A 25,183-nucleotide genomic window follows, 5' to 3' on the forward strand; every position below is an offset into this window, starting at 1 on the left:
GCGCAGCATTCCAGGGATATAAAGGGATAAATTAATGGCCGGTAAATGTATCCCCAATGGCGATAAAAATAATTACTCCTTCTGTAGATTACAATTAATGGTTGGAACATATGGACACTCAACTAAATTAACTAACCAATCAAAATTCATTAAAAAGCTTCAAGGTTATTAAGCCAACAAATGAGAAAATGTTATTACAAGACTCTGGGGACTAGTGTAATAAACAGCCCAATGTCTATCCCTCCCTGATTCCATGATAACATTTTAACTTTGCAAAAATGTCCTTCTGTTAAATTAAATATTATTAGACAGATTTTTAAACAAAAGATTAAGTTTCTTCTTAGATAAAATGTTAGTTGCGTAGGGTCTCTATAAGTATCCACACCCCTCACTGACTGATTGACTCATTCACTCCTTCGAACAGAAAAGTTGTATTAAGTCAAATAGTCATAATTATTTTTCAGTTTGGAGTCCGTGCTGATGGCAAGTAATCTGAGCTTCCTTCACCCCATCCTCACACTCAATGGTTTTGATAACATCGCTGAGCTGGTCAAAATATCCAAGGTGAGATTTATTACAGGGATCTAAAGGGATAAGACAATGATCGATAAATTGATGTACATTGTACACCCACAATGATGATACACAAAATTAGTCTTTCTGTATATTACAGTTAGTGGTTGAAACGTTTCCACACTCAATTTAATGATCCAACTAATCAATATTTTCTTTGAGCCAACGAATAAGAAAACGTTTTTATAAAACTTTGGGGACTAGTGTAATAAACAGCCCATTTTCCTCTTTCTCTCTGGAAATTACAATGCATACTATGATAATTTGTTATGGATTTGAATTGAATATGTTGTGTTGTAGGCAAATAATTTTAATAGTTGAATGATTTTTACCCTTCATTAACTTGTCGGTAGTAAAAACTAACATACAAAGAACAAAAACTGTACTTGATTAGCGCAGCTAGAATGATAATGAACCTTTTAAAGTCATTTTATGTATTATAAATAAAAAACAGTCTGTGCCTAGCATGTAAAGTGTTTTTTTTATTTTTAAGAAAAGAAAAATTAGATTTCCATATTTTATAAATTCACAAAAATTATAATTTTACAACAAACGGAATTCCCGAATTGTATATCAGCTTAGATACTTATTATAGGTTTGTAGTAAAAAGCATTTACCAATTAATAAGCAATTTGTTTCTCTTCAAGCAAATATTACTAAATATATTCTAAATAAGAATTACAACATCCATAAGTAGCGAAGCTCACAAATGATGAAGGGATATAAGGAAAAAAATTAATATAGAGCAGTAACATACATCAAACATGAAACTTGATAAAATAGGAAAATCAAGAAACCTTTAAAATCACGCAACCTTTAAAACTTAAAAATCTAGGAATCAATCTAGCACCGCAATCAATAGACAAATCTTAATGAAACTTGATGGAAAAATGTAGAATATGAGCAAATTCATTCCCTAATAATTTCAGCCGTCAATCCTGAAAAGGAATAGAGAAAATCACAAAAACCTAAAAATCGAGAAATCGATCTAGCACCCCTATTTATTGACAAATCTAAATAAATAAACATAGTATGGTAGACATATGTATTGAGGATGTAACAAGAATGTAAAATTGATTAATCCCTGAAATTTTGAGCCCCCTATCTTGAAAAGGAGTTAAGAACATCGTGAAAACGTAAAAATCTAGGAATCGATCTAGCACCCCAAATAACAGACAGATGGACAAAACAATATATATATATTAGATGGACATATATAATAGGATCTTCACAAGAAATTTCAGCATTCTATCTTTTATAGGAGCTGAGAAAATCACGTTTCTCCAAAAACTTTTCTTACGGACAGACGGACATTTCAAATTATAGATTAGCTTCGCTACTAAAAAGAAGAATATATGTTATGCACTATCTAGGATAATTGAAAAAAAATTTAAATCAATTCAGAAATAAAAAAGTTGTAATGTTTTATGTGTCTCCGTTTTCGCTTACCGCTGGACCAACTTTTAGACCTATTTAAGTTAAGTAGGAGTGAGACATTGACCCTAGAATGAAACAATCCACCACCCCTTAAAAATCTTTTCTTTTCACCACCCCAAGGTTCACTATAAGGGTGTAGAGGTAAAATGTTTTTTTTTATTAAGGATGATTTGGCCTATCTAGGGATAGCTGTCAGCCATCAAGACAAGCTGTTTAATAGTCTCAGGTAACAATATTTTATGACTTATTCTTTAATCTTGTAGGGCGTGAGATGAACTTGCGCCTGTCAATTTACAAATCAAAGGACGCTTGTTTGACTTTTGTTGATTATGTAGATGGGTGAACGCTCGGCCCTCTTGTCAAAATTTTCGAGTTCGCTTCGCATAATATCCTAGCAAAACCCTGTACACGCCATTATTGCTTCAAACGTTTCCACTTAAAATTTTAATCTACTGAAGGAGAAATTTTGTTATTCATAACTGTAGGGGAGTACATCGACTTATATCGCTCAGGGTCTTATCCCTCCCCCATTATAAGAGCATGAATTTGCTTTAAGTTTTAATAATAATTTGTATTTCCAGGTCAATGATAGATATGAACTGTAACATAGCAGACGTGGAAGATATTGGTAGCCCTGACAACAATGTTGATACTAATATTGAGACCAAAGATGATGATGGTACAACAGTGACAAGTTCAGCAGATTCCTGCTTGTCAGAATCTATGTCAGATTTGTCTTTATCTTCAGGAATATTGTTTTTACCTTTATGAAAACTTTTTAGATCTATTTAGAAAGATTCTAAGCTGGAGGTCTCTAACAAGGAGGGAGGGGACATTGAGCTGTGTATTACACAAGTCTCCAAAGTTTTTTAATATCTTCTGATTTGTTGGCTTAACAACTTTGGGACATTTAATGCATTTGGGTTGGTTGTTTCAATAAGTTGAGTGTCCAGACGTTTGTAAACTAGAGAAGGTGTAATTTTGCGTATCATCATTGCAGGGATGTATATCAATTAATCAGCCATTGTCTTATCCCTTTAGATACCTGCATTTCAATTAATTCATTCTAAAGTAGTTTCACTCAATTGTAACTTTAAATAGTAAAAACCATATAAATGTTCAGACTCTACAACCAAATCCAGCTCCTCTAGTGCCTTAACTCCCGCCTCTACCCCAACCAAACCTGTAGCTGACCGCCAGAGCAGGTCCACCTGGCTCTATGGCAGGAATGCACTGAACACTGGTGATGAAAATTGCATTATTCCCGACACCAAAAAATGTTCTAAACCCGTGGAAGAAAGACAAAGATCTAAATCATTTTTATACTCGTATACAAAATTTGATGACAGCCTTATGTCAAAATTGTAACTTATAGTTTTTTTTTGTAGCGTGGCTACTGTAACTACTATCTAGGATATGTACGTACGTCCAGCCGAGTAGGTTAATACATTTACTGAAACTAGATTTTACAAACAGAAATAGTTTTAAGTCAAATAAGCTTTTTAACTCCTTTTATTATTCTGTAAAATTGATTGACTTCAATTAAATAATTAAAATTAAATATTAATTTTTTACCTAAAATTCGTTTTTTTTTCATATATATCAAGGAAAAATTGTGTATGCCTATTTTATAAATTGTGTTATCTTTTATACAATCTATAAAAAAAATCAAGTCATAAATAAGTTCAAATGCCAAAACAAGATTATATATTTCTATTAAATTAATACTCAAATAAAATGTACAAATCTATTTTTAATAAAAATTATATTGAATATATATATTTGAGCTTTGATTTTATGTTTTCTTTGTGATAAAATGTTATATAAAATTTTAAATTATAATTAAAATAAATGTAAATAATAAAATTATTTAATAATATCATTTATGTAGTTTCATTTCATTATATCTTAAAGCTGAAAGAATTGATAGATTGATTGATTGATTAGCCATAGTTTCTTAGGGTTTGGACCTAAGTAGTCATGGAGTAGGTTGAGACACTTTTGAATAGCCACTAGGGCTATCAAGCTCCACGTTCAAGCACATTATGACTTGACCCGCTATCTCATGAGAGCTACTCATTATTACCTCACTAACAGATCTATAGTATAGATGTATATTCAGACAACTACCTCCCTTTCTTTTTCAAAGACCTCTTTCGTCTGCTTCTAAATAATTTTCTGCTACCTGGCTGTGTTAATTTAAGCGACACCATTGGTTGATTTTCAATGTGCCAATAGAAAGGTTGCACAAGGCGGTTGCGATGGGGAGATACAGTTATTTAACCCTTTCTCCCTCTAGTGTTTTCCTCTAATACCTCACTCTCGCCGAGTATGGCAGGTGTCCCAAATTAAGTCACCGTAATGAATGACGCTCTCCGCAGAGGAGCTTGGGATAAGGGAAGTACTGATATTATGTACGTGCCTATTTACTCAATAATCCCCTTCTTACACAACCAGGGGAAGTTGTGTGATTATTATTGCGAAGAGAAATTCGAGTCAACACATGGAGAATTGAACTCAAACTCTCACAGCTAGGTTAGGGCGCTTTCTGCCCACAATATCACAAATGCATGCAAATCCGAATCCGGTCCAAAAATTTGACGGATTGCCATCCCTACTAGATAGTCAATAAACCACAATAATCCTTGTAAATAAATAAAGAATTTCTATGAAACTAAGTTTGTTTTAAATTTATTCACATGTGACTCAATGCCATAATACGAGCAACGACATTTTTGATAGAATTTCCCAAGCATAGCAGAAGTTATGGAATTAGGGTTGGGCCGGATATCCGGTCATTTTCAATATCCGGCCGGATACCGGATATTGAAACTATCCGGCCGGATACCGGATATTGAAACTATCCGGCCGGATACCGGATATTGAAACTATCCGGCCGGATATCCGGCAATATTATCTTTTATATTTTACAACAAAAATCTCTGTTTTTTTTAATCTTAAATGGCTGTAACTTTTTTTATTATTGAAGCTAGAAAAACAATTTTTTCTGAATATGTTTATCTTTATGTAAATTTTATATTAGAAATCTCAAAACATAAATTTTGGCGGTGGCAGCAGTACTTGGCAGCTGCCAGCCGCAAACCGACGGTTGGCAGGTAAACGGCAACGGATTTTATGAAATTGTAATATGTCATGAAGATATATAAAAAAGTTTAAAATTTGAAATCTTTAAGTAAAAAAAACGTTTAAAGATTTCTGGAGACCAGGAGGTTCAGGACTTGCAGGATTATACCTGGAACATGAAATCGACTTGAACACCTATATTACATATGAGGATGTACGACTATAGGGTATTTTAGTATTAGATAACATGAAATGCTTTGTTTAAGTAAAGAAATATTTTTACTTTTTACCTGAATGATCTTACCAGATTTGCTGGCATCCTTAGTCCGCCAGGAAGGCGGTATTAAAAAAGTTTCAACTCTCAGTTATGTGTCATACCTATATTTCGAAAGTCACTCAGTTTTAGCCCTCTACCTTTTATACACAGAAAATGGGATAGAAAAAAACAGAGGGGGGGGGGGCAGGCATTCAACGCCACCTCCCCGCCCATCCTCCAATCGTTAGGGGTAGATATTATAGATTGAGGGTAGTAATGGTTAATTAGATTTATTTGCTAAGAAGAAAGATCATTTAATAGTTACTTAATTTTTAAGTTTTAACCTTAATTTTATCCTATTAGAGAAAGTAGTAAGCTTTTTTTGTCTGTAGCGAAGGATCTTGCTAACCGCTGAACCGATATGGTTCTCCTTTAGAGTGAAGCTTCTTATAGGTCCCAGGGTGGTTTTAGGCTGTTCAATTTTTTTTAAAAAGTCGTTGTAAGGTTTTTAATTATTTTTCTGCACTTTCATGCCCCTTCTATTATCTCTAGATACTAGGGACGCAGCCGCTAGTATAATATAAAACACCAGTTTATGAAGAAATTTTTATTGCGGGTATAGTCCCTTTCATGGCAACGCCCCTTAAGCAGCGATTATTCGTATTTTCACAGTAGCTTTCCTCCTATTTCTAGCCCCTCGCGGGGGACTCTAACCTTGCGGGGCCAATTGCCTAATCCTGCGGGGCAATCACCTAACCAAATATAACCTAAACTAAACTTAAATAACCTATTAAAAGCAATTTTAAAAATACAACGAATCGCCCCTTAAGGTTCGTTGCCACGAAAGGGACTATATCCTTTTATGATACTTTAATATGTAGTAATTTAGCCGGTTATCCGGTAATTTAGCCGGATACCCGGATATTTGCTGGATACCGGCGTTGGCCGGATACCGGATATCCGGCATTTGAAATCAGCCGGATATCCGGTATCCGGCCCAACCCTATATGGAATAAGACGTAAAAAAAATTGTACTTTCGTAACAGAATGTGTACACTTTCTAACCCATAATGCGTTGGGATAATTTATATTCATTTCTCGTATTCATTCGAATCCGGTGGATTGGAACCGGTTCTCATCCATACGAAAAAACTATGTCTAGCATCGTATTATATCCGGCTTTCTACGAATATAAAAATGTACAATCATAAGATTAAAACCATTTTTTTAGCCTCGAGGTGCCGAAGGCACGGGCTAAAAAAAGCCGTTTATAATACGATGCGAGAAATGACTATTATCTGACGTAGGTTTTTTGGAGCTTTTACATAAAACATTTCTTGAAACTTTCTGATTATATTTATCTCATAAAACACGAATATTAAAATCAAGGAATCTCATTGATGGTGTTCTTTCTTTCTACTTATTACCATATTCACAACTAACGGCTACGCTCCTAGACACCTCAAAGGGGGGGGGGGGGAGAAATGGGTAATTTATTCTTCAAAATAGCTATGAACTTTACCAAGGCCAATGAGAAGCTATACTGCAAAGGATAACTTTATCGGTTCAGCGGTTAGACAAAGGGACAAACACAGAGGGATTTTCTTAAAAGACAATTGTGTAATAGTTATTTCTCGTATCGTATTATAAACGGCTTTCCGCAGATATAGAATGTACTCCGGCACCTCGGGGCTAAAAAAACTAGTTTTAATCTTATGATTGTACATTTCTATATTCGTAGAAAACTGGATATAACACGATGCTAGACATAGTTTTTTCGTATGGATGAGAACCGGTTCCTATCCACCGGATTCGAATGAATACGAGAAATGTTATTCTGGTAGGTATGCAGCAGGAGATTGCGTAATTTGAGATTATAGAATTAGATACTGTTCTCCTTCTAAGTGACGATTGAACTGGCATCTAATAGTCAACAAAAATATTGTGATTTTAGAGAAATGAGCCCCCTCCCAATATCTTTCAAATAAATTGAAAATGCGCAACTGAGGTAGTTTTTTTTCCTTTTTAAACCCTGTATATATTTAAGATAAAATAGGCAATGTAAACAAATTACTTTTTATTTACAAAATATATTTAGGTACGCACAACAAATTACAAAGTTAAAACATCTAGATTTACGGATTGCTGATTTTCCAGTTTGGATTTCAAAATCTCTAGGATTTCCAACTTCTTTTGTTTTATTCTTCTTTCATAGTGGAATATTTCTCCTTCTCGCACCATACGAGCCTTAAAAGTAAAGAAATATTAAAAAGACACATATTGCACTGATTTCCCTCAAAGTGCGCATTGATTACTGACCCTTCACCCTTATTTTAATTTATTTTAAAAATAGGGGGGATGTTGTGCTAATAGACGATACGTTTAAACTACGTAATTTATATTAGGACGCGGATTTTCAATTGAACTAGGTAATGTATAACTAATTTACGTCACGTCACACAATTGTCGAAGAAAAAGTAGGTGAGACCATTTCATACTCTTGCTAGGGGGGGGGGGGGGGGAGGGTTAATGCAACCATCTCGTAATCAATGATTAAATGGCAGTTGTAAAAGTAACGGCTATCGGCTGGCGGCTCAGCCGTTTTGCCATTTTTGGGCTATCTTAAGAGCAAATTAGTCACGAAACCTATTTCCACATATTACTTTTTGTCGCTCAAAAACCTTATCTAGTTGTTGGTACTAGAAATTTAAATGGTTATTGCTATCATTTAACATGAATTAAACCACAAATATCTTTTAAAAAGTTGATTCCTACGTAATTAATGATGAATTTGCCCTGAAAATACGCAAAAAAAAAACGGCTGAGCCACCAGCAGTTACTTTTCCAACTTTTTGTTCCATTTAGGGAAAATAGACCTACCAAGGATTACTCATGAAAAATTTCAGATCGAAATTCGAATTCTAAGTGCCATTTAATCATTGATTACGAGATATATATCTAGATGGTTGCATTACCCCCCCCCCCTTAAAATTGTTTTAATGGACGCGATGCAACTTGGATAAAGTCGCGGGTAAACTTATAATTTTCATACCTTGTGTTCTCTGACCATCAATTCTATTCTTTTACACTCAACAGGTGTTCTTCCTTCCACTTCAGAAAGCTTCACATACTTCTTCTTTCCCTTGGAGGATGGTGGCGGGGGCACATACTCTTCACTTTCTATTTCAGCTATAAGATCTTCGGTTGTTTTCTGTCGTTTACCCATGGGAGGGCTGGACTGGCCAGGATCTCCACCATCATCATGACTAGATAATTAAGTATGTTTTATAATGAAAAATATGATGCAAAACTAAAGCATAAACTAGAGGGATAGTTCTAAGAAATACTTTCCACTAGCTAGGAAAAGATCTAATACCTATTTTTTCTGTTAAAAATGATCTTTAACCAACATGGTAGAAAATTGATATTATTACCAATATATGCTGCTGAAAAGATATTATTATCCATGGAATTCCTAATTTTTGTTTTTAGACTTCGAAAAACTATCCCTTTAATAGAGTATGACAAACACACAGAAAACATTTTTTTAAAGTTATAACAACAAAGTATGACCTCTATTAAAAATGTTTAAAAAAGTTAAAAATGTGTAAATTTTTTAATTTTGCATACGCGTTCTTTAATATTAATTTAGCAGCTGGAACCAACAATTGCCTATTTCTCTTACAAGTAGGTAGGTATGTGACTTCAAAAATGCAAAAATGTATAAATTTTTTTTAATGAGTAATACAACTAACTTACTGTGGGTATTCCATGTTTACAGTAATGACAGGTTCTGTTATCGGGTTCCCGGATAAACTAAAAGTAAAAGAATTATTAATATTAACTTTCATTGGAAAATTGATGCATAGTTAGTGTTACGTTAGTTGATAGTGAACTTACTAGCGGTTAAAAGTTAGTTTATTTACACATTCACTTGGAAATAAAATACAATACAAATTCCTTCTAAGTCTAACACATCCCCAAAAATTAGGGAAAATACAAGTAGAACACCTGCCATAGTCAGGCCAAGTTTAGGTAGGTAATAAACTACAATTACTTATAAGGATCTAATAAAAATTGCACGTCAGATATGATATTCTTGCTCTCTGCTTACTATACTTGAAAAAAGATAAGTCATGGTAAAGTTAGTGGCGATTATTTAGTTAACCTTATTTATGATAATATCAGAACCTCGCTCATACAAAATCAAATTATAGAAAAAATGGCTCAAATTTGTTTTCTAGGTATTATTTGATATTTATAAAGCTCACCCGACATGATGCATATCTTCTCCGTCATTATCGTCATAAACACCGAATTCTCTCATTAGTTCATCTGTGGTCTTCTTTGGATATTCTTGAGAGGGATCAGCTGTCTTGTTACAATGAAGCCTAAAAAATATAGAATAAAGAGGATGAAAACAAGAAAAGCTTAACAAATCACACGGGCTATACAAACATATGGCAAAAGTATGGTTAGCACCTACCCCCCACTCTAAAAAAAGTCCGTAAATAAATTTAATATAAAGGTGGGAAGAGGGGGGGGTATTTGTGATCAACATGCACTTTGTGTGAAAACACGCAAATTATGAAAAAGGTTTATAAATTAGACTAAACCTTAAATCGCAGAATCTAATTTTGAGAATAATTAAAATTAACTTACTTTCTCCATTTGTCTGAGAGCTGAACTCTTGACAATGCAAAATCAGGATATTTTCTAATATAATATTTCATAATTACATTTTATTTTAACTAAGTGTTTAACTGAACTCAAAGATTAATTTTCTGTTAAAATAGAATTGGTGGATGGTAGGTATTAGTCTATTTTCGACCCACTTACTCCCTATGTCTGTACATTTATCAACATTTCATAAACCGCGCAACGAATCAGTCTAAAATTTATGCTGTCAGGGAAGCTTAGTATTGGTTTATGCCAGGATTTAAGCTATTCATTCGTTAATTGTGAAGTTACTTTATTTGGAGGATGGAACACCAAAATGTAAATATAAATTCCTAAGCATAATTCTTCTAACCATATCCCAGCCCGCTTTCAGGGTCTGCATCTGCCGTTTCTTCTCTTCCAGTGGTTGTTTCAGCAGCTTCAAGAACTCTCCGTTGTTGACGCTCTTGATTATCTCTAGCAGGGTTCTCGTTTTGTCGTTGTCCCATTGTACACGTTTGCTCGACTCGTCTCCAGGACTATCGCCCAGCATATACTAAAACAGCAAGCTTTGAATAAGAATGAAAAATAAGGGAGTGGATGGGGGGTCGATTCGCTCCCATGAATACAAGATCGATCTAATGGTACTTTTGAATATTCAATTTAAGTTTTCTAATTAAAATTTTTTAGGGGAGGAAGCGAATTTTCTCCTGTATGAAACTTTACTGTAAAGGAGAATCATACCTATTGTACAGAGACTAACAAACATCCTATTACTACAAATTAATAAGAATGACACGATCTTTTATTACTAAAAAATTAGTTAAGAGTAGGTAGATGAAACAAAGATTTTACCAAAAGTCACAACAAAGTAAGAAAATCACACATTTCCTATAAATCCAAGATAGAATTTCCTTCTAGAGCGTAAAGGATGGACAAGCAGATAGACATGTATCTTTAAATCCTATTAATTAAAGTATTATGTAAGTTTTTTTGGCCTGCAGCTAGCTTGATCTTATTAATAAAAACTGAACCGAAAGGATTCTCTGTTTTAGTTAAGCATAAAAGATCTTGAGATGGTTTTAGGCTATTTTATTTACAGATTTAATTCTTGTGAGATAGTTTTAAGCGATTTTCTTAGCTTCTCTCCGCTCTTTTTAGAAACATTAGCAGTGTAATAATAAAATCTAATAAACAAATAGTTAAAAATAAAACTAACCTCTTTGCCAAATATTTCGTGCGGTTTCGGATAAAGCTGCCGCGGCTGAAGGTAAGTCATTTTCAATCGACTATTTTATATAAAATATCGTTATCCGCAGGCTTTCAGGCAGGTTTGAAGGAAATATGGCTTCTTTGACACGGTAACCGCACTTTTGTAGTTTCTTTTATCTATAAACCAGCTTTATTTACCCTTGGTTAGCCGAGGTTGGACTAAAATTACATCGACAAAATTCCCCGATATAAACATTTTATAAAAAAAAGTCGACATGCAATCAATTTATAAAGTCCTTTTTTAAAATTTGAATATACAAATTTTCTCCTGTTTTGTGGGAAATGGATGTAAGGGGAATTTGAAATCCTAACAAAATAGCATTAAACCGCAGCATGACTAAAATGAGGATTTGCTTAAAAGAGACCCTTGCAGTAAGGGGTTTATGCACAAAAATACTTTGCTATGTCGGTCAGATAGACAGAAGGAAACCGATTTTTTTTTGTATAATAGTTTTTTATTCATTGTTTATGATTTAAAAAAAGGGATAATTTATCTAGAGAAATAATGAGGAATCGTTATCTAATCGCTCATTGGTTGAAAAATCATGTTTTGTCTGCTAGAGAAAATCCGCGAATTCTATTGGTCAATAATCCTCATAACAGAGATGCTGATTGGATGAAATGAAAATAGAGCGCTGGCTTGTAATATAATTGGTCAATGGCTGAGACTAGCAGACAGGATAAATCAAAATAATAACAAATGACTAAAAAAATACTCAAAATTACAGAAAATCATTATTTGTTATCGACGTTTTAACGGGTTAGATTTAATTTTGGATATGTTTTGCTCATTACATGATGCCTAATCGTCATAGGAATCGTGAGCTCTAAAAATCTATGAAGGCGGGACACTTATGTGAAATGTGAATACAAAATATCTAAATAAATTAACACGTTTCAAGTAGATTCTTATAGGTTAAGATATAAAGCAGCAACGCTTTGGAAATTTAAACAGATTGTTTCAGGAATCCTCCTGCAAAGCTTGAAGTTAATAGCAAACTTTTAAAATGCTGTAATACACGATCAGAGCTATCTATTACAGACGGATTCGATTAACATTTCTTGTGGATAGTATTCTATAAAGTTTTGTTATATTTATACCCAGCAAAGAAAAAAAAAACACATTAATAATTATTATTTAGTTTATTCTATTAAATTTTTTATTATAACTGTATGTATAATGATATTTAAAATGACTTTATAATGAATGATCAAAAATTTTAATCACATATGATATTAATATACAATATGTATAATAACTAAAAATACCTTCAAAATAAGGCAACTGTCAAAAACATTAAATTTTTGTTTGTACAATTAGATGAGTAGGTAAACAAGAATTAACAAATATTGTCAAAAGATGGCAATAAAATTTACGGGGAATATAAAAATAAGTACATATGCATATGGAAATAAATGGTTTAATTAAGTTGTATATGTATAGGCAAAAATCTAATTATTTTATTGTTGAAATTGAATAAGTAGATATTTTACAATTTAGTTGATAAAGGGAATAGCAGCTTTCGCAATATTCCGTAAAACTGTGAGCAAGCTTCCAGTCAAATGCACTTATTAGGTCTAACTGTTCTTAGTGTTGACCAAGTGCATAGTATAAATAAACGCATATTTAAGAACAGTTTGGCTTAATAAGCGAATTTGACTGGAATCTTACTCAGAACCTTACGGAATTTTGCAAAAGCTACTATTCCCTTATGGCCAAGCATAGTCATAAAAATAAAGATTTTAAAAAATGTGAACCACTTAAAAATTTACCAACAAACAACTTTAGATAAATTCTATATACATAGGTAACAGGTTAAAATTTTTATATATTTAATAAGATGATATTTTTAGAATTGACATTAAAGACATTAAATATTATACACTAACAGTTGAATTATATGTCAATGGCTGTGACATTATGAAGTTTCTGATATCGTCACGACTTTTCTTTCTCAAATATATTTGACAGAGGTGGCCTAAAATAAATAATTAGTATTGTGAAAGTGTCTAAAATACAAGCAATTAAAAGCTTATAATAAATTGGAGGTATTTACACGAAGGACATTTAATGAGTAATATTACTAGAGGTATATTTTGAATATTCATCTAGATAAAGTTTAGCTAAAATAATTTGGTTTTTGAGTGAATCTTACTTAAAATCAATAGGGTAACCATTTCAGAGCAAGGTTTGAAAGCAAAAACAATGTGGCTTTTTGTATGGATATGGGATAGGGTTTTCAGCCCTAGGCCCTATGATTGCGGTGTAAAGCGTTCATTTGCCCATCAGACAACCAACTTTGTTTGCACGACCGTTGTCTGAGAAGTCCTAACTGTACATGGTAGTGAGTTGCACCTTTTTTTGGCCAAGGCATTCCCCCACTCTAACTATTTATGTCGCGCATCTGACAGAGCAGCAGTAGGAACCATTTTTAACGTCTTTAGTTATGACGCGGTGTCGGACCGAGATTAGAACCTATCACCTTCCCGACGAAGAGTGGATGCGCTATGTGTTGTCGTGTAACCTTACTATTTCATTATTACCTACTGCACATAAGAGAACCTAAGATGTATACAATTTCAGATCATTAAAAATTAAATGAAAAGGACTAAATAAAAGAATACTATTATATTTTTTAATTCAATACAAATTATTATTAATGAGTTTTTTTTTGTAATAATCTACCTAAACTCTTCTTGTGCCAAAGGTCTCCTTGAGACGGTCATTTGTTCAGGTGAGGAGGCCAGAGATTCCTGTGAACCTTCCAGGGACTCCAGGTTGCCAGGTGTACTTGGCACAGGACTGGGGCTCCTGGATACCTCACAACTACGGTTGATCTCTTCATACTCATCCTATAAGATATAAAAATAATGAAAAAATTGGAGGGTTGACAGAAAAAAAAATATGTTTACAGATATTGCATTCAAAAAGATTGTATAAAATGGGAGGAGAAAATGGTTAAAATCTAATTTTTATGAAAAGTTAATAGAGAAAATATTTTATAGCATCTCTGACAGGCAATTATAATAATTGCTCTATTATAACAGTTTAAATAAATGGAGTAAATATTGAATCTTATTTTTATAAAAACTGACCAATCTAGGTCTAGCCCTCTGTACTGCCGGGAGTCCTCCAGGTTCATTCCCCTCCAAAGCTTTATAAAGTCTTCGCTTGATTTTCTCTCGGCTACTTACTCTCCGAATAGTTTCTTCTCTAAAATAAAAGATAAGATCAATGATAATGATAATGATAAATTTGTATCATGCCTTATCATTATTATCCTGTAGTAAGATTTTTTGTCTGAAACTATATATTTCGGACATTCCTGGTCTGACTGAGTTGTACTTTGGGGAATTTTAATATATGTTTTTGGGTTGGATTTAGGCTATTTTGCTGACTTATTGCCCCCTGCCCTCTCCCTCACCTTGAGTCTATGAAGAATCATCTTTTGACTTGTAGACTCCTATTTTATATAGATAATATGACAATACCTAAAAGTAGGTACTAGATTATAATCTTTAATAAAAATCCAATTTCCCCTTGCTAGGAGTTTAATTTCAACGTAATGTTTAGTCAATAAATATTACTTTTTCTCCAGTTCAAATTGTTCTTCATCATCAGTTTTAGTCTCGGATTTCTTTTTAGTTCGTTTTGTTGATCTAGAAATAAGACATTTTTTAGGTAACTTAATTTTATGCAGTGTTTAATGATTGAGGTCAGATCCTATAAAATTGCATAGGCTAGCTTAGGGGGTTTACTTAACCTTACATAGATATTAAGGGAAATATGAATTACTTAGGAAACTTTAACTCCTAGGATTAATAGGTTTTGACCGTTAGTCTCAAGATGTAAAGAAAAATAAACATTAGTGTATCTTTACAATATGGAATATTATATAAAACAGAAGTTATCGCAAATATAGTATAGAATAAGCATAGAAAAGTAGTCTTGATACTTTCCTTGGTTCGATAAGGTGTGAAGAAGATGATTAAAGTCCCTTATGACGTCATAAAATAAAATAACTAATGAGAGGCCATCATAAATTTTACCATTGGTCAATTACAGTGTATACTGGCCTCTCATTGGCTATTCTATCGAATGACGTCATAATCTCTCATCTTTAGGTATGAGGTTTCATTTACAAGTGGAAAGCAGTAGAAAAGCTTATATAGTTTACCATGTTGTCTTTCAAGGAAACTTTTTAATACTGTAAAAGTTTTGAGTATTATCAAGCTATTTATTGACAAGCTGTGGCACTAGGTATCTTATATTATTTACATGACAGACAACCCCAACATGCTGTGTTTTGATGAATTATTTTCTAAAAGAGCTTAAACTATACAAACACTATCTACACTTATAATCCTTTTATACAGTAAGCGTTTTTTGTCTGTACTGAAGGATCTCGCTAACTGCTGAACCGATTTTGTTCTCCTTTACAGTGAAGCTTCTTATAGGTCCTGGGAAGGTTTTAAACTATTTTGGGGGAGGGTGTCTTCACCCCCTTTCCCCCAAAAAATATTTTTTTTATCTTTTTGAAACTCAAATTTTAAATGTGATGAGGTCGACTTTTCCTCCTCCTAACTTAGGTAAAGTGCCCCTAGATGCTTCTAGGGGCGTAACCGCTAGTCCTTATAATAAAGTAACAGGATGTGTGTTTGTCTGTACCAAAGGATCTCGCTAACCACCAAACCGATCGGGTTCTCCTTAACAGGATAGCTTCTCATAGGTCCCGGGAAGGTTTATAACTATATTGGGGGAGGGTACAACCACCCTCCCAAGATAAATCAAAAAAACTCAGGGGCTGCTATTCCATTTAAAGTTGGAGTAAAACTTGTTTTTTGGTGTAACTGAAAGGGAAGTGGTTAAGAAGGGGGAGAAAAAAGGGAAAGGGGTTAAGGGGAAATTTTCACGGAAATTCTACCTGACTAAACTAAAGTAAGGTTATGTAAACATCACTAAATACTAATCATTCTTGATCATGGCAGGACAAGCAATCTTAAAGGTAAAGAGTCCTTTATCTCTACTTTTTGACCCTACGAGTTTTCAATATTTAATATTTTTTATTGAAATAACTCTCTGCCTAAAGTCCAAATATCAGACAGATTACTGAAAGGAATAGGGTTCTTAGAAGTGATCATGTAAAGAAAGATTTCAGATGAGTATATTTAATTTTAAGTGTGTTATACATCAATAATTTTACAAATAAAGATTATAAATGTATATTCCTCATAACAAGATCTCATCTAAAAACCCATTTTTTTATTTATGATAGAAATGTTGTCAAACTTTATATTAAAACTAAGGACAAACACAATTCTATGAAGATAAAAAAAAACTAAAATACTAAAATTGAAAGAGCATGCTTTGGTTTGTTTGAAAGTAGTCACAAAATAAGTTGAATGTAAGTTTATACACTAAAAGGAAATGATAGAATTCTGATTATTGACAATAAAATTTAAAGTTTCCCTTGTTTAAAAAATCTATTTCAAATTATCTCTCATCTTAAATCCGATTTTGATTATACAAAAGTATTTGCCTTCTTTTTTCAAAAAAAATCTTAAATCAGACATCTATTATACCACAAAATTATAAAGCTTTCATCAAGAAAGGCACATTGAGAATTTTAGCAATTTTAATGACAAACTTTCATTTAACTTAAGTTGTTTGGTATGTCAGTGTTAAGCTGAGAAAAGGAAGAAAATTTATATTGATTGTAGACCTGGTCCACATGGGAAGGATATACCCCGAGTCTGATTCCTCCTCACGAGGAAGTACATTATAGCGACGATTCCTGCACGTTCAAATTAAAATTAGGTATTAAAATTTTATTCAGTAATGGATTTCAACAGTACATTATGATCAACGTTTGAAGTTCTAATATTTCCAATACTTGACATTTTGGTTTAGTTGGTTATTTTAATTTAATACATAGAATTATATGTATATGATCTGTTATATAAAATAAGCAATTATAACTTAACCTTTGGCTCATGGAAAGAAAACGAAGTAGCGGGTTTCGTCGTTAGATTACTTTTGGTTAGGTTAGGTAAATGTTAATGATTGCCCCTCAGCATTAGGAAATTAGTCCCCAGTGTTAGATCCCCTTGCAGGTGCTAGAAATAGGAGAAAAGCTACTGTGAAAATATGACGAAACCCGCTACTTCGTTTTCTTTACATGGTCCTTACCTTTTACCAAGTAAAAAAATATAATTACCCTGGTGAAGGAGGAGCAGTCCTACTGAGCCAAGCATAAGGGTCTTCGTCATCCTCATCAGCTACAGCAACATTCTTATCATCCTTTACATCTCCACCTTTGTCAAGGCTTCTAAAATATTTGATAAAAGTTAATTCAATTTTTAACAGATCCAAAAAATATTATCTTAATAGTGAGTCTACTTTTCATATCACCAATGCCGGTCTGTCTTTATGTTGGTGACTTAAAATTTTTAGTTTCAAATGGTATTCTTTCTTATACTTTCTTCCCGAAACCAAGATAGGAAGAGAGGACATTAGACTTTTTATCACACTAGCTCCCAAAGTTTTATAATAACGTTTTCTTATTCGTTGTCTCGAAAACTTTGGGGACTGAATTTTGATTGGTTGTTTCAATAAGCCAAGTCTCCAAACGTTTGAACAACTAATTATAATCTACATAAGGGCTAATTTTAAGTATGATCATTGGGGATGTACATCAATTTATCGGCCATTGTCTTATCCCTTAGATACCTGCCCGAAACCTCTCTCTTATGAGACATAGCTACTCCTTACTCTATACTTTTAACCCTTTAATGTTTTGTTACAAAATATTCAGGAATGAAGTATAGCCATCAAGCGAAATAATTCTAAAATTATATTAGGGAGGCAGAAAAAGAGGTCGTCAGTTATACTAAGTGTTGCCCCCAAACGATAGCTGAAAATCACTTATAGGTTTCCGGTTTCGTGATTTTTTCCGAATTAATTTCGTTGTCAGTATAAGCTGCAAACTATTACCTTTTCAGTTGAATGACAGGAATATCCGCAAACTCCATCCTCTTCTTGTTAGCCTCTGCCCATGTACCTGCTCTGGCCTCGCCCCACGCTCCCCGCTCTCTGGAGTGGGTGCGAGCACGTATTTGACTGTTGTGTCGACTTCTATCCGACACACTGTTCATCCTGCCCCTGTCTGTGCCTGACTCCAAGATGCTGGACAGTTGCGAGGCGGCTGTAGAGACAGATGAAAGGGGTGACATTGTACCTGAATATTAAAAATTATCAATTCAGGTTTCTAAAAAGCTTTTAAATCATGTTTTGTGTGTGAAGTTTTAGAGAGGAGTTCATTAGGGGTCTGTTGAATATCATATCGTAATGGAAACAGAAGAAAAATGTATTAAAATTTTGAAGTGGCAGACAAACTGTATACTATAATAATTTTTCTCGTATTCATTCGAATCCGGTGGATAGGAACCGGTTCTCGTCAATACGAAAAAAAACTATGTCTATAGCATCGTATTATATCCAGTTTTCTACGAATATAGAAATGTACAATCATAAGATTAAAACCAGTTTTTTTAGCCCGTGCCTTCGGCATCTCGGGGCTAAAAAAACTGGTTTTAATCTTATAATTGTACATTCTATATCCGCGGAAAGCCGTTTATGATACGATGAAAGAAATAACTATTACCTGTTTTATCAAGATCTACAGCTGTGCTACCCTGCCTACTAGACATGGCACTCCACACAAATTCTCGGGTCTTTTTTCCTCCCATTCCCTGCAACAATTTAAGAGTTGAAAACTATTTTTATAATTTTTTCTATTAGATTGGCTTTAATAATGTAAAATTTTTGCTTTTTGTCTATTTTCATGTGAAGATAGATATTAGTTATTCATCGCATCGAATTAAAGACAGCTTTTTTCGGATATTAAAATGATAAGTTATAACTTGAAAACCTGTTTTGTTAGCCCTGAAAAGCCGAAGGCATGGGCTAACAACACTGGTATTAGTTTTATGATTTTTGTTTTAATATCAGTGTAAAATTGTCTGTAATACGATGCTTTTCAGTATGGCTGAGAACCAGTTCTAATCCAGCGGATATTAATCGGTTTTAAAGTCATGACTGGAAAATTTGTTCTCGAATCATATTGACACTTGACGCCAAAACTTTAGTACAGTCAAGAGTTCTATAAAAGTTTATACTTGACTACAAAACACACAGAGAGAAAGAGAGAGCAATGGGCTGTTTTTTACACTAGTCCCCAAAGTCTTATAATAACGTTTTCTTTTTCGTTAGCATAACAATTTTGGAGACTTTTATTGGATTTTGATTTGTTGCTTCATTTAGTTGTATATCTAAACATTTCAACCACTAATCGTAATATACAGAAAGGGTAATTTTGTGGGAGATGTACATAAATTTATCGGTTATTGTCTTATCCCTTTAGATCCCTAAAAGTTTACACTTGACTATCTATATCATTTACCTTTTCAATATCTTGATTACCACTATCTGAAAGAGCATCAATATTTTGTTGAGAAGATGTTGGATTATAATAATAAAGAACATCAGCTTCATCATTCTCTGCCTCATTGTCAGAGTTATCCGACTAGTCAACAATTATAACATTAAGATTTACAATTTCAAGGAAAATTTGGAGATATTCATAACAAAGTAGGGAATGTTTGTGTTTAAATCTGTACTAAAGGATCTTGCTAACCTCTGATCCGATATGGTTCTTCTTTACAAAGTAGCTTCTCATAGGTCCTGTGAAGTTTATAACTATTTTGGGGGAGGGAATAATTAAAAAGTGTTACATATTAATAATAACAAAAAATTCACACTTATATTTCTTAAAACACGAAAAGTTCTTTTTTTGTTTGTAGCGAAGGATCTTGTTAACAGTTGAACCGATATGGTTCTCTTTTAGAGTACCTAAAGATTCTTATATGTCCAGGGAAGGTTATAACCTATTTTGGGGGAAGGAAACTTAATCACAACTCCTGAATTATTCAAATTCTTGTGAGCTGTAATTTACTTTAATGTATGAAGGATATAATTATATACTTGAATCAGATAAATGATTAATTACATATATCACATGACAAATGATTTTCTAATTTCTGCCTTCTAGACATACTGTAACTAATAATTATCAATACTTCCCATTTTTCAATTGAAGAATTGTATTTTCAATTTAGAGCTTAGTAAGTCAAAACTTTAATGTTAAATTTGTGTTCCTTTTCTTCATTGAGAACATCTTCCTGGGCATCCTCATTCAAGGTGGAGAGAAGTCCAGTGACTGTGGCCTCCTCCAGAGCTACCTGTCTCTCCTGAGAATTTAATCTCTTTCTGCTACTGGTAGAATCTGAACGCCTGTAAAATTAATTCACATTTAAAGGATTTTTAATTGATAAAAATGGCTGAAACAAATTTTAACTAGGAAAGTAAATTTAAGAACATTGGGCTCAATAAAATATGTATAAGTTATAAGTTTACATAGTTTTAGTTAAAACTAGAAAATTATTTTGATTAAAAAATCATACAGAGCATCTCTGCAGCACTTTTGATTTACAGTTGATATGTAACAAAGAAATTGTATCCAGACATATAATGCTGGATATCCCCTTTGGGACCTATAAAAAATTTCGGATATTTAGTCAGTTGAGCTGACATACAATCCCTTGTTATAGAAAAGCTAAGAAAAATTATTTTACAAACTACATTGCTTACCTTCTATCCTCTACTCTACTCTGATGTCCTCCAACCTCTGATGATAGTTTAGGATACAAAGATACAGATTCTTCACTCTCTTTCCTAAAAATTATTTTGTATTTTCTATTTTTCTTTCAGCCTTATGTTAATATTTAAGAGAGCTAATAGCTAATCTAGAAGGCTATTAATCAGTTTGGGATAATTGTAAAATTTTTGTATTAAGGTTAGAGATCTTATAGCTAATATAGAAGGCTACCTACCACAATGGGATTATTGTAGAATTTGTGTAGTAATATTACATATAAAAATTAGCATCAATGATTAGAGCCCAGTTCACAAAAAAACAAAGGTCGACCTCTTGAAATTTTAGGTCGACCTATAGAAGCTTTAGGTTGACCGATTTTATAAAGGTATTTGTGGGTTGTACTTCTTTTGGTTGACCTACAGAAAAAAAAGTTATTTGTGAATTTGGCATAGTTTGCCATCAGATTAACTATAGTCAACCTATTAGATAGTTTCTTTTAAATATAGATAAATATCTAAATTGCATGGTATCTTTATTAATTTTCTACACTATTACCTGTCTATTGAAGGATTATCTTGTTCTCTCTTGAGTCCAGCTACTAGAAGCTTAAACATTTCCCAATCTCCAAAGTTCATCTTCATTACAGACTTCAAATCTTCAGTCTACAATTTTTATATACATCAAAATCTTGTATTTATACCTATCAATTTAATCTCCAAATAGCTTATTCTTGTATGTTAGAACTAGGGCCCTGAATTCAAAGTAAAATAGTCTAAAACCATCCCAAGTCTTAAATTTTAAAAAAATAATTAGCCTTAAACTTTTAAGGAACCTATGTAAAGCTTCTTTATAAGAGAGAATTCAAACAGTTCTATAGTTATTGGTATATTGAGTTACAGACAAAAAAAACCTTACTATATATAATAGGATAAGATTAAAATCTGATAAAATAATTAAATATTCTTTTACCTGACAATAATAGAGAACTTTGCCACTGATATTATTAGTTCTAATATTCTCAAAATACCCCTCAATCATTTTACTATCAATATGCTCAACACTTCTTAACAGGACACAAACCTAAACAAATGTATCTAATTATATTTTTAAATCATATATTATTATTTATTCATACAGTTCATGCTTATGCAATGATAAAATTTTGATTGAAATAGATATCTAACTGAAAACTTTTACTTTCAGTTTTGCCCCCCACCCCCATCTTTTTAAAGAGACTTAAAATGGATTAATTTTAGATATGTTTTTAAAAATAAATTCAAAAATACTCCTGATATAATGAACATTGAACACATAATATTGTTTCACTGCTTTAAGAAAATTCTGACCTGTTCTACAGAAAAAGATGACAACTTCTTTCCTTTTAGTTCACTTGGCAGGGTCAGGGGGATTAAATTTTCTTCACTTTCAACATCAAACCAAGAATTGTACACTAAAGATAAAAATATGCTTTAATTATTAAACTTTAATCAATTTAATTAGATACTTTCAAAAGTTCAAAAAAACAACTAAGCAAATAATTACACATATATTCAATTACCTTTTCCAGCAACCCTGTTTAAATTGAATGAAAGTAAAATTCTTACTGTTTTGTGGATAGAACATGTTCTGTTGAGCTTGTGGGAGCCAGGGCATATTCATCATTCCAGTCTGGAAGTGTGGTGGAACTTGATGATAGTTGGATATTGAGGGTGCAGCTATACTATTATTTCCCTCCTAGATACAGAATATTATCAAAAATTGATGATAGTTGGAAGATGGAAAAAAAACAAAGATAAATTTTTCAAATGACCCCAATCACTACCTGAGAAGGATAAGCCATCTTTCTGCTGAGACCAGCAGCTTGCCTACGCGTCAATGGTGCATTAGGTGGAATAGACAGCTGTTTATTAGCTGCCCCAGGCATAGCGGCGAGAGCAGCAGCTGTCAAATTAGGTTGCTTGTCTGGACTGGTAAATATTTTGAGTCCCAGGTCCTCCATGCTTTGTACTTCCTCCTTGATAACTTTCTTCAGGTATGGATCCAGGTTGATGGTGAAGGGAAGGAAGATTTTCAGGTTAGCAACGGTCAATGTTTTCCTAAACAATTTAAACATCAAATTGCGCAGCTACTTTATGATTGGAATGTACATTATTGTCTTGGATTTAAAAAAAAACAGCGATTTTTGCTTTAAAGTTATGTTTTTACAATTTTAAGTTTAGATTCATATTATATACATATAACATAAATCTAAAAAATCTTATGTTTTTTCTTCCAAATGAACACTCTTCTAGTTGTTAAATAATTATCCTTGTTTAAATTCTAGATACCTGTAGTAAGCTAGGAAAGCATCAAGTTTCTTTTCATCCCTATCCATGCAGAGCAGTGGCTCCAGCTCCTTAGTAGGTATGGCACACTTGATCTTATCATAGATATGTTTTATAGACATGTTATCATCCAGTTTATCCTCACAGGACTCTACATACAGAGTGATCCAGGAGGCTCTGTAAGGCCACTGTTCTGTCACGTTGGCCCAGTTTGACAGGTGCGTCCAGTTGAACTCAATACTTGAAAATAAAACAAATTAAATGATTCAATGTTATTTATTGAAAACAACTATTGAATTTTATAAAGTTGACTGTGTTAAAAACACTATAATGTAAACAGTTTTAGCCACAATAATCAGAATAAGAAAGTTTTTAAAGTTGAAAGGGACAAAAAGACATCCTATGGAAAGGAAGGATATGACTTTATATTAAATATAAAAAAAAATTTGAAAATTAAATTAAAAAAGTGTTTATCTTACCTGAAAGCCTTCAGAAGTCTGCCCATGACATAGATAACATTCATGAGTCTTCTTAAACTTCTAGGATTTACATCAGAAAAGTATTCATCTGTGAGGAACATTTTGTTCAACTCCATGGGACTCTGGCCTAAGAATAAAAAAATAATCATTATGTATCAGAAATGTTTTGCCTGGCTTACTGATAAACATAAGAATAAGATTTTTGATACGAGTTTTAATGAGTAATAATTTTTCAGACCAGTATTCATGACCAGAATATAACTTAGTCTTAACAAAGTTTTGATTACTTTTATAGAAGAAATTACAGCAGAAAAATATTCTAGAGTGCCTAATGGTGTACATAAACCCCCATCCCCCTCCCCATATAGTTATATTTTTAAAGTGTAATTCTCCTTCTATTTAAAATGATTATCTAGAGAAGTGATTTTCTTAATACCCACGGATATTAAGTTAAGTAAAAGACAACCAGCCCTTTGATTACACGACCCTTCTGAGAATGGTAATGGGTTGCGCCTGTTTAAGTGCCAAAGCATTGCACCTACCCTTTACAATTAGTGTCACTTTCCAGACATAGCACTAGTAGGTACTATTTTAAACGTCTATAGTATGACAAGGTGTGGACAAAAGGTGGAATTAAGGCAGGTTATAGTATCAGAGACAAAGCAATGTTAAGTGTAGATTGTAACTATATCTTTCCTAAGAAATTTGAATTTAGTTTTTAATTTAATTTTACCTGCTGATAATTTATGAAGATTGCTTCCAATACTATTTTCTCTGCTCATTGAGGTGTAACTCTCCTTCTTTTTCCTCAGGCGAGCAATGCTTCGTGATACTCCAACCTAATTAGTATAAAACGTATTTTTTAAAAAGATTTTTGAAAAATTATTTTTAATTATTTATACGTATTGCAAAAAAACCACATTATTCAGAACTAGCTGCTGCACCCCTGGCATCTACGTGTTCTCTTCGAAGGGGGCAGAAAACAGCATTAACCCACCCAAAGAAATAAGTTTACATATAAACAGACAAAACTCATCTTGGCACCTAGAGTGCAAAAACGGAAGTACAAAATATTAGAAAAGATTATTTTGTATCAAAACTTTTGTCTGCAATTAAAAAAAAACGGCGTAGGGATCAGGGGCGTCCAAGCTCATTTTTTTGGGGAGCGGGGGAGGGGTCTTTATTTTATAGAGGCATTTTTTTTATTTTGGGGGAGGGGTAAAAATTGAAAATCCAAAATTTTGGGGGGGATGATAATCCTCCCATTTTACCCCTCCCCCCCCTTCGACGTCTATGGTAGGGATGTATGCAGGGACAAGGGAAGGCTATTCTGGCAAACAATGCTTTAGAGCTGATTTCTTACATTTCCAGTTTAAACTTGAT

General features: G+C 33.0%; 3 protein-coding genes across 3 annotated transcripts in view; 1 reads left to right on the forward strand and 2 right to left on the reverse strand.

Moving 5' to 3' along the window:
* The window catches only part of LOC145321770 (uncharacterized), a 54,840-nt gene extending 50,951 nt beyond the window's left edge, over positions 1–3,889 (forward strand). The window contains exons 7-10 of the mRNA XM_080163377.1: positions 465–564; positions 2,175–2,236; positions 2,592–2,753; positions 3,129–3,889. Coding sequence (XP_080019503.1) covers positions 465–564; positions 2,175–2,236; positions 2,592–2,753; positions 3,129–3,378 — 574 coding nt within the window. The 3' untranslated portion in view covers positions 3,379–3,889. The remainder of the gene's footprint in view (positions 1–464; positions 565–2,174; positions 2,237–2,591; positions 2,754–3,128) is intronic.
* A 3,523-nt stretch (positions 3,890–7,412) lies between these two features.
* On the reverse strand, positions 7,413–11,442 carry LOC145321771 (uncharacterized). Its single transcript, XM_080163378.1, has 7 exons — positions 11,229–11,442; positions 10,363–10,565; positions 10,013–10,066; positions 9,622–9,741; positions 9,110–9,166; positions 8,403–8,616; positions 7,413–7,597 (listed from the first exon to the last, which is right to left on the reverse strand). Exons 1-7 carry the CDS (start codon positions 11,286–11,288, stop codon positions 7,463–7,465), a joined length of 843 nt encoding a protein of 280 aa, XP_080019504.1. The 5' UTR covers positions 11,289–11,442; the 3' UTR covers positions 7,413–7,462.
* A 967-nt stretch (positions 11,443–12,409) lies between these two features.
* Positions 12,410–25,183, reverse strand: part of Arms (Ankyrin repeat-rich membrane spanning) — a 67,201-nt gene continuing 54,427 nt past the window's right edge. The window contains exons 36-54 of the mRNA XM_080163380.1: positions 24,534–24,639; positions 23,801–23,927; positions 23,325–23,561; positions 22,820–23,093; positions 22,602–22,731; positions 22,344–22,447; positions 21,967–22,077; positions 21,553–21,659; positions 20,991–21,074; positions 20,498–20,633; positions 19,744–19,866; positions 18,946–19,033; positions 18,276–18,519; positions 17,500–17,610; positions 17,005–17,076; positions 14,870–14,941; positions 14,378–14,495; positions 13,968–14,134; positions 12,410–13,260 (exon numbers count right to left, since the gene is read on the reverse strand). Of these exons, the coding sequence (XP_080019506.1) occupies positions 13,221–13,260; positions 13,968–14,134; positions 14,378–14,495; positions 14,870–14,941; positions 17,005–17,076; positions 17,500–17,610; positions 18,276–18,519; positions 18,946–19,033; positions 19,744–19,866; positions 20,498–20,633; positions 20,991–21,074; positions 21,553–21,659; positions 21,967–22,077; positions 22,344–22,447; positions 22,602–22,731; positions 22,820–23,093; positions 23,325–23,561; positions 23,801–23,927; positions 24,534–24,639 (2,451 nt within the window). The 3' untranslated portion in view covers positions 12,410–13,220. The remainder of the gene's footprint in view (positions 13,261–13,967; positions 14,135–14,377; positions 14,496–14,869; positions 14,942–17,004; positions 17,077–17,499; positions 17,611–18,275; positions 18,520–18,945; positions 19,034–19,743; positions 19,867–20,497; positions 20,634–20,990; positions 21,075–21,552; positions 21,660–21,966; positions 22,078–22,343; positions 22,448–22,601; positions 22,732–22,819; positions 23,094–23,324; positions 23,562–23,800; positions 23,928–24,533; positions 24,640–25,183) is intronic.

Source organism: Acartia tonsa, chromosome 6, assembly GCF_053477335.1.
Source record: "Acartia tonsa isolate MP-2025a chromosome 6, ASM5347733v1, whole genome shotgun sequence".
Lineage (NCBI taxonomy): Eukaryota > Metazoa > Arthropoda > Copepoda > Calanoida > Acartiidae > Acartia > Acartia tonsa.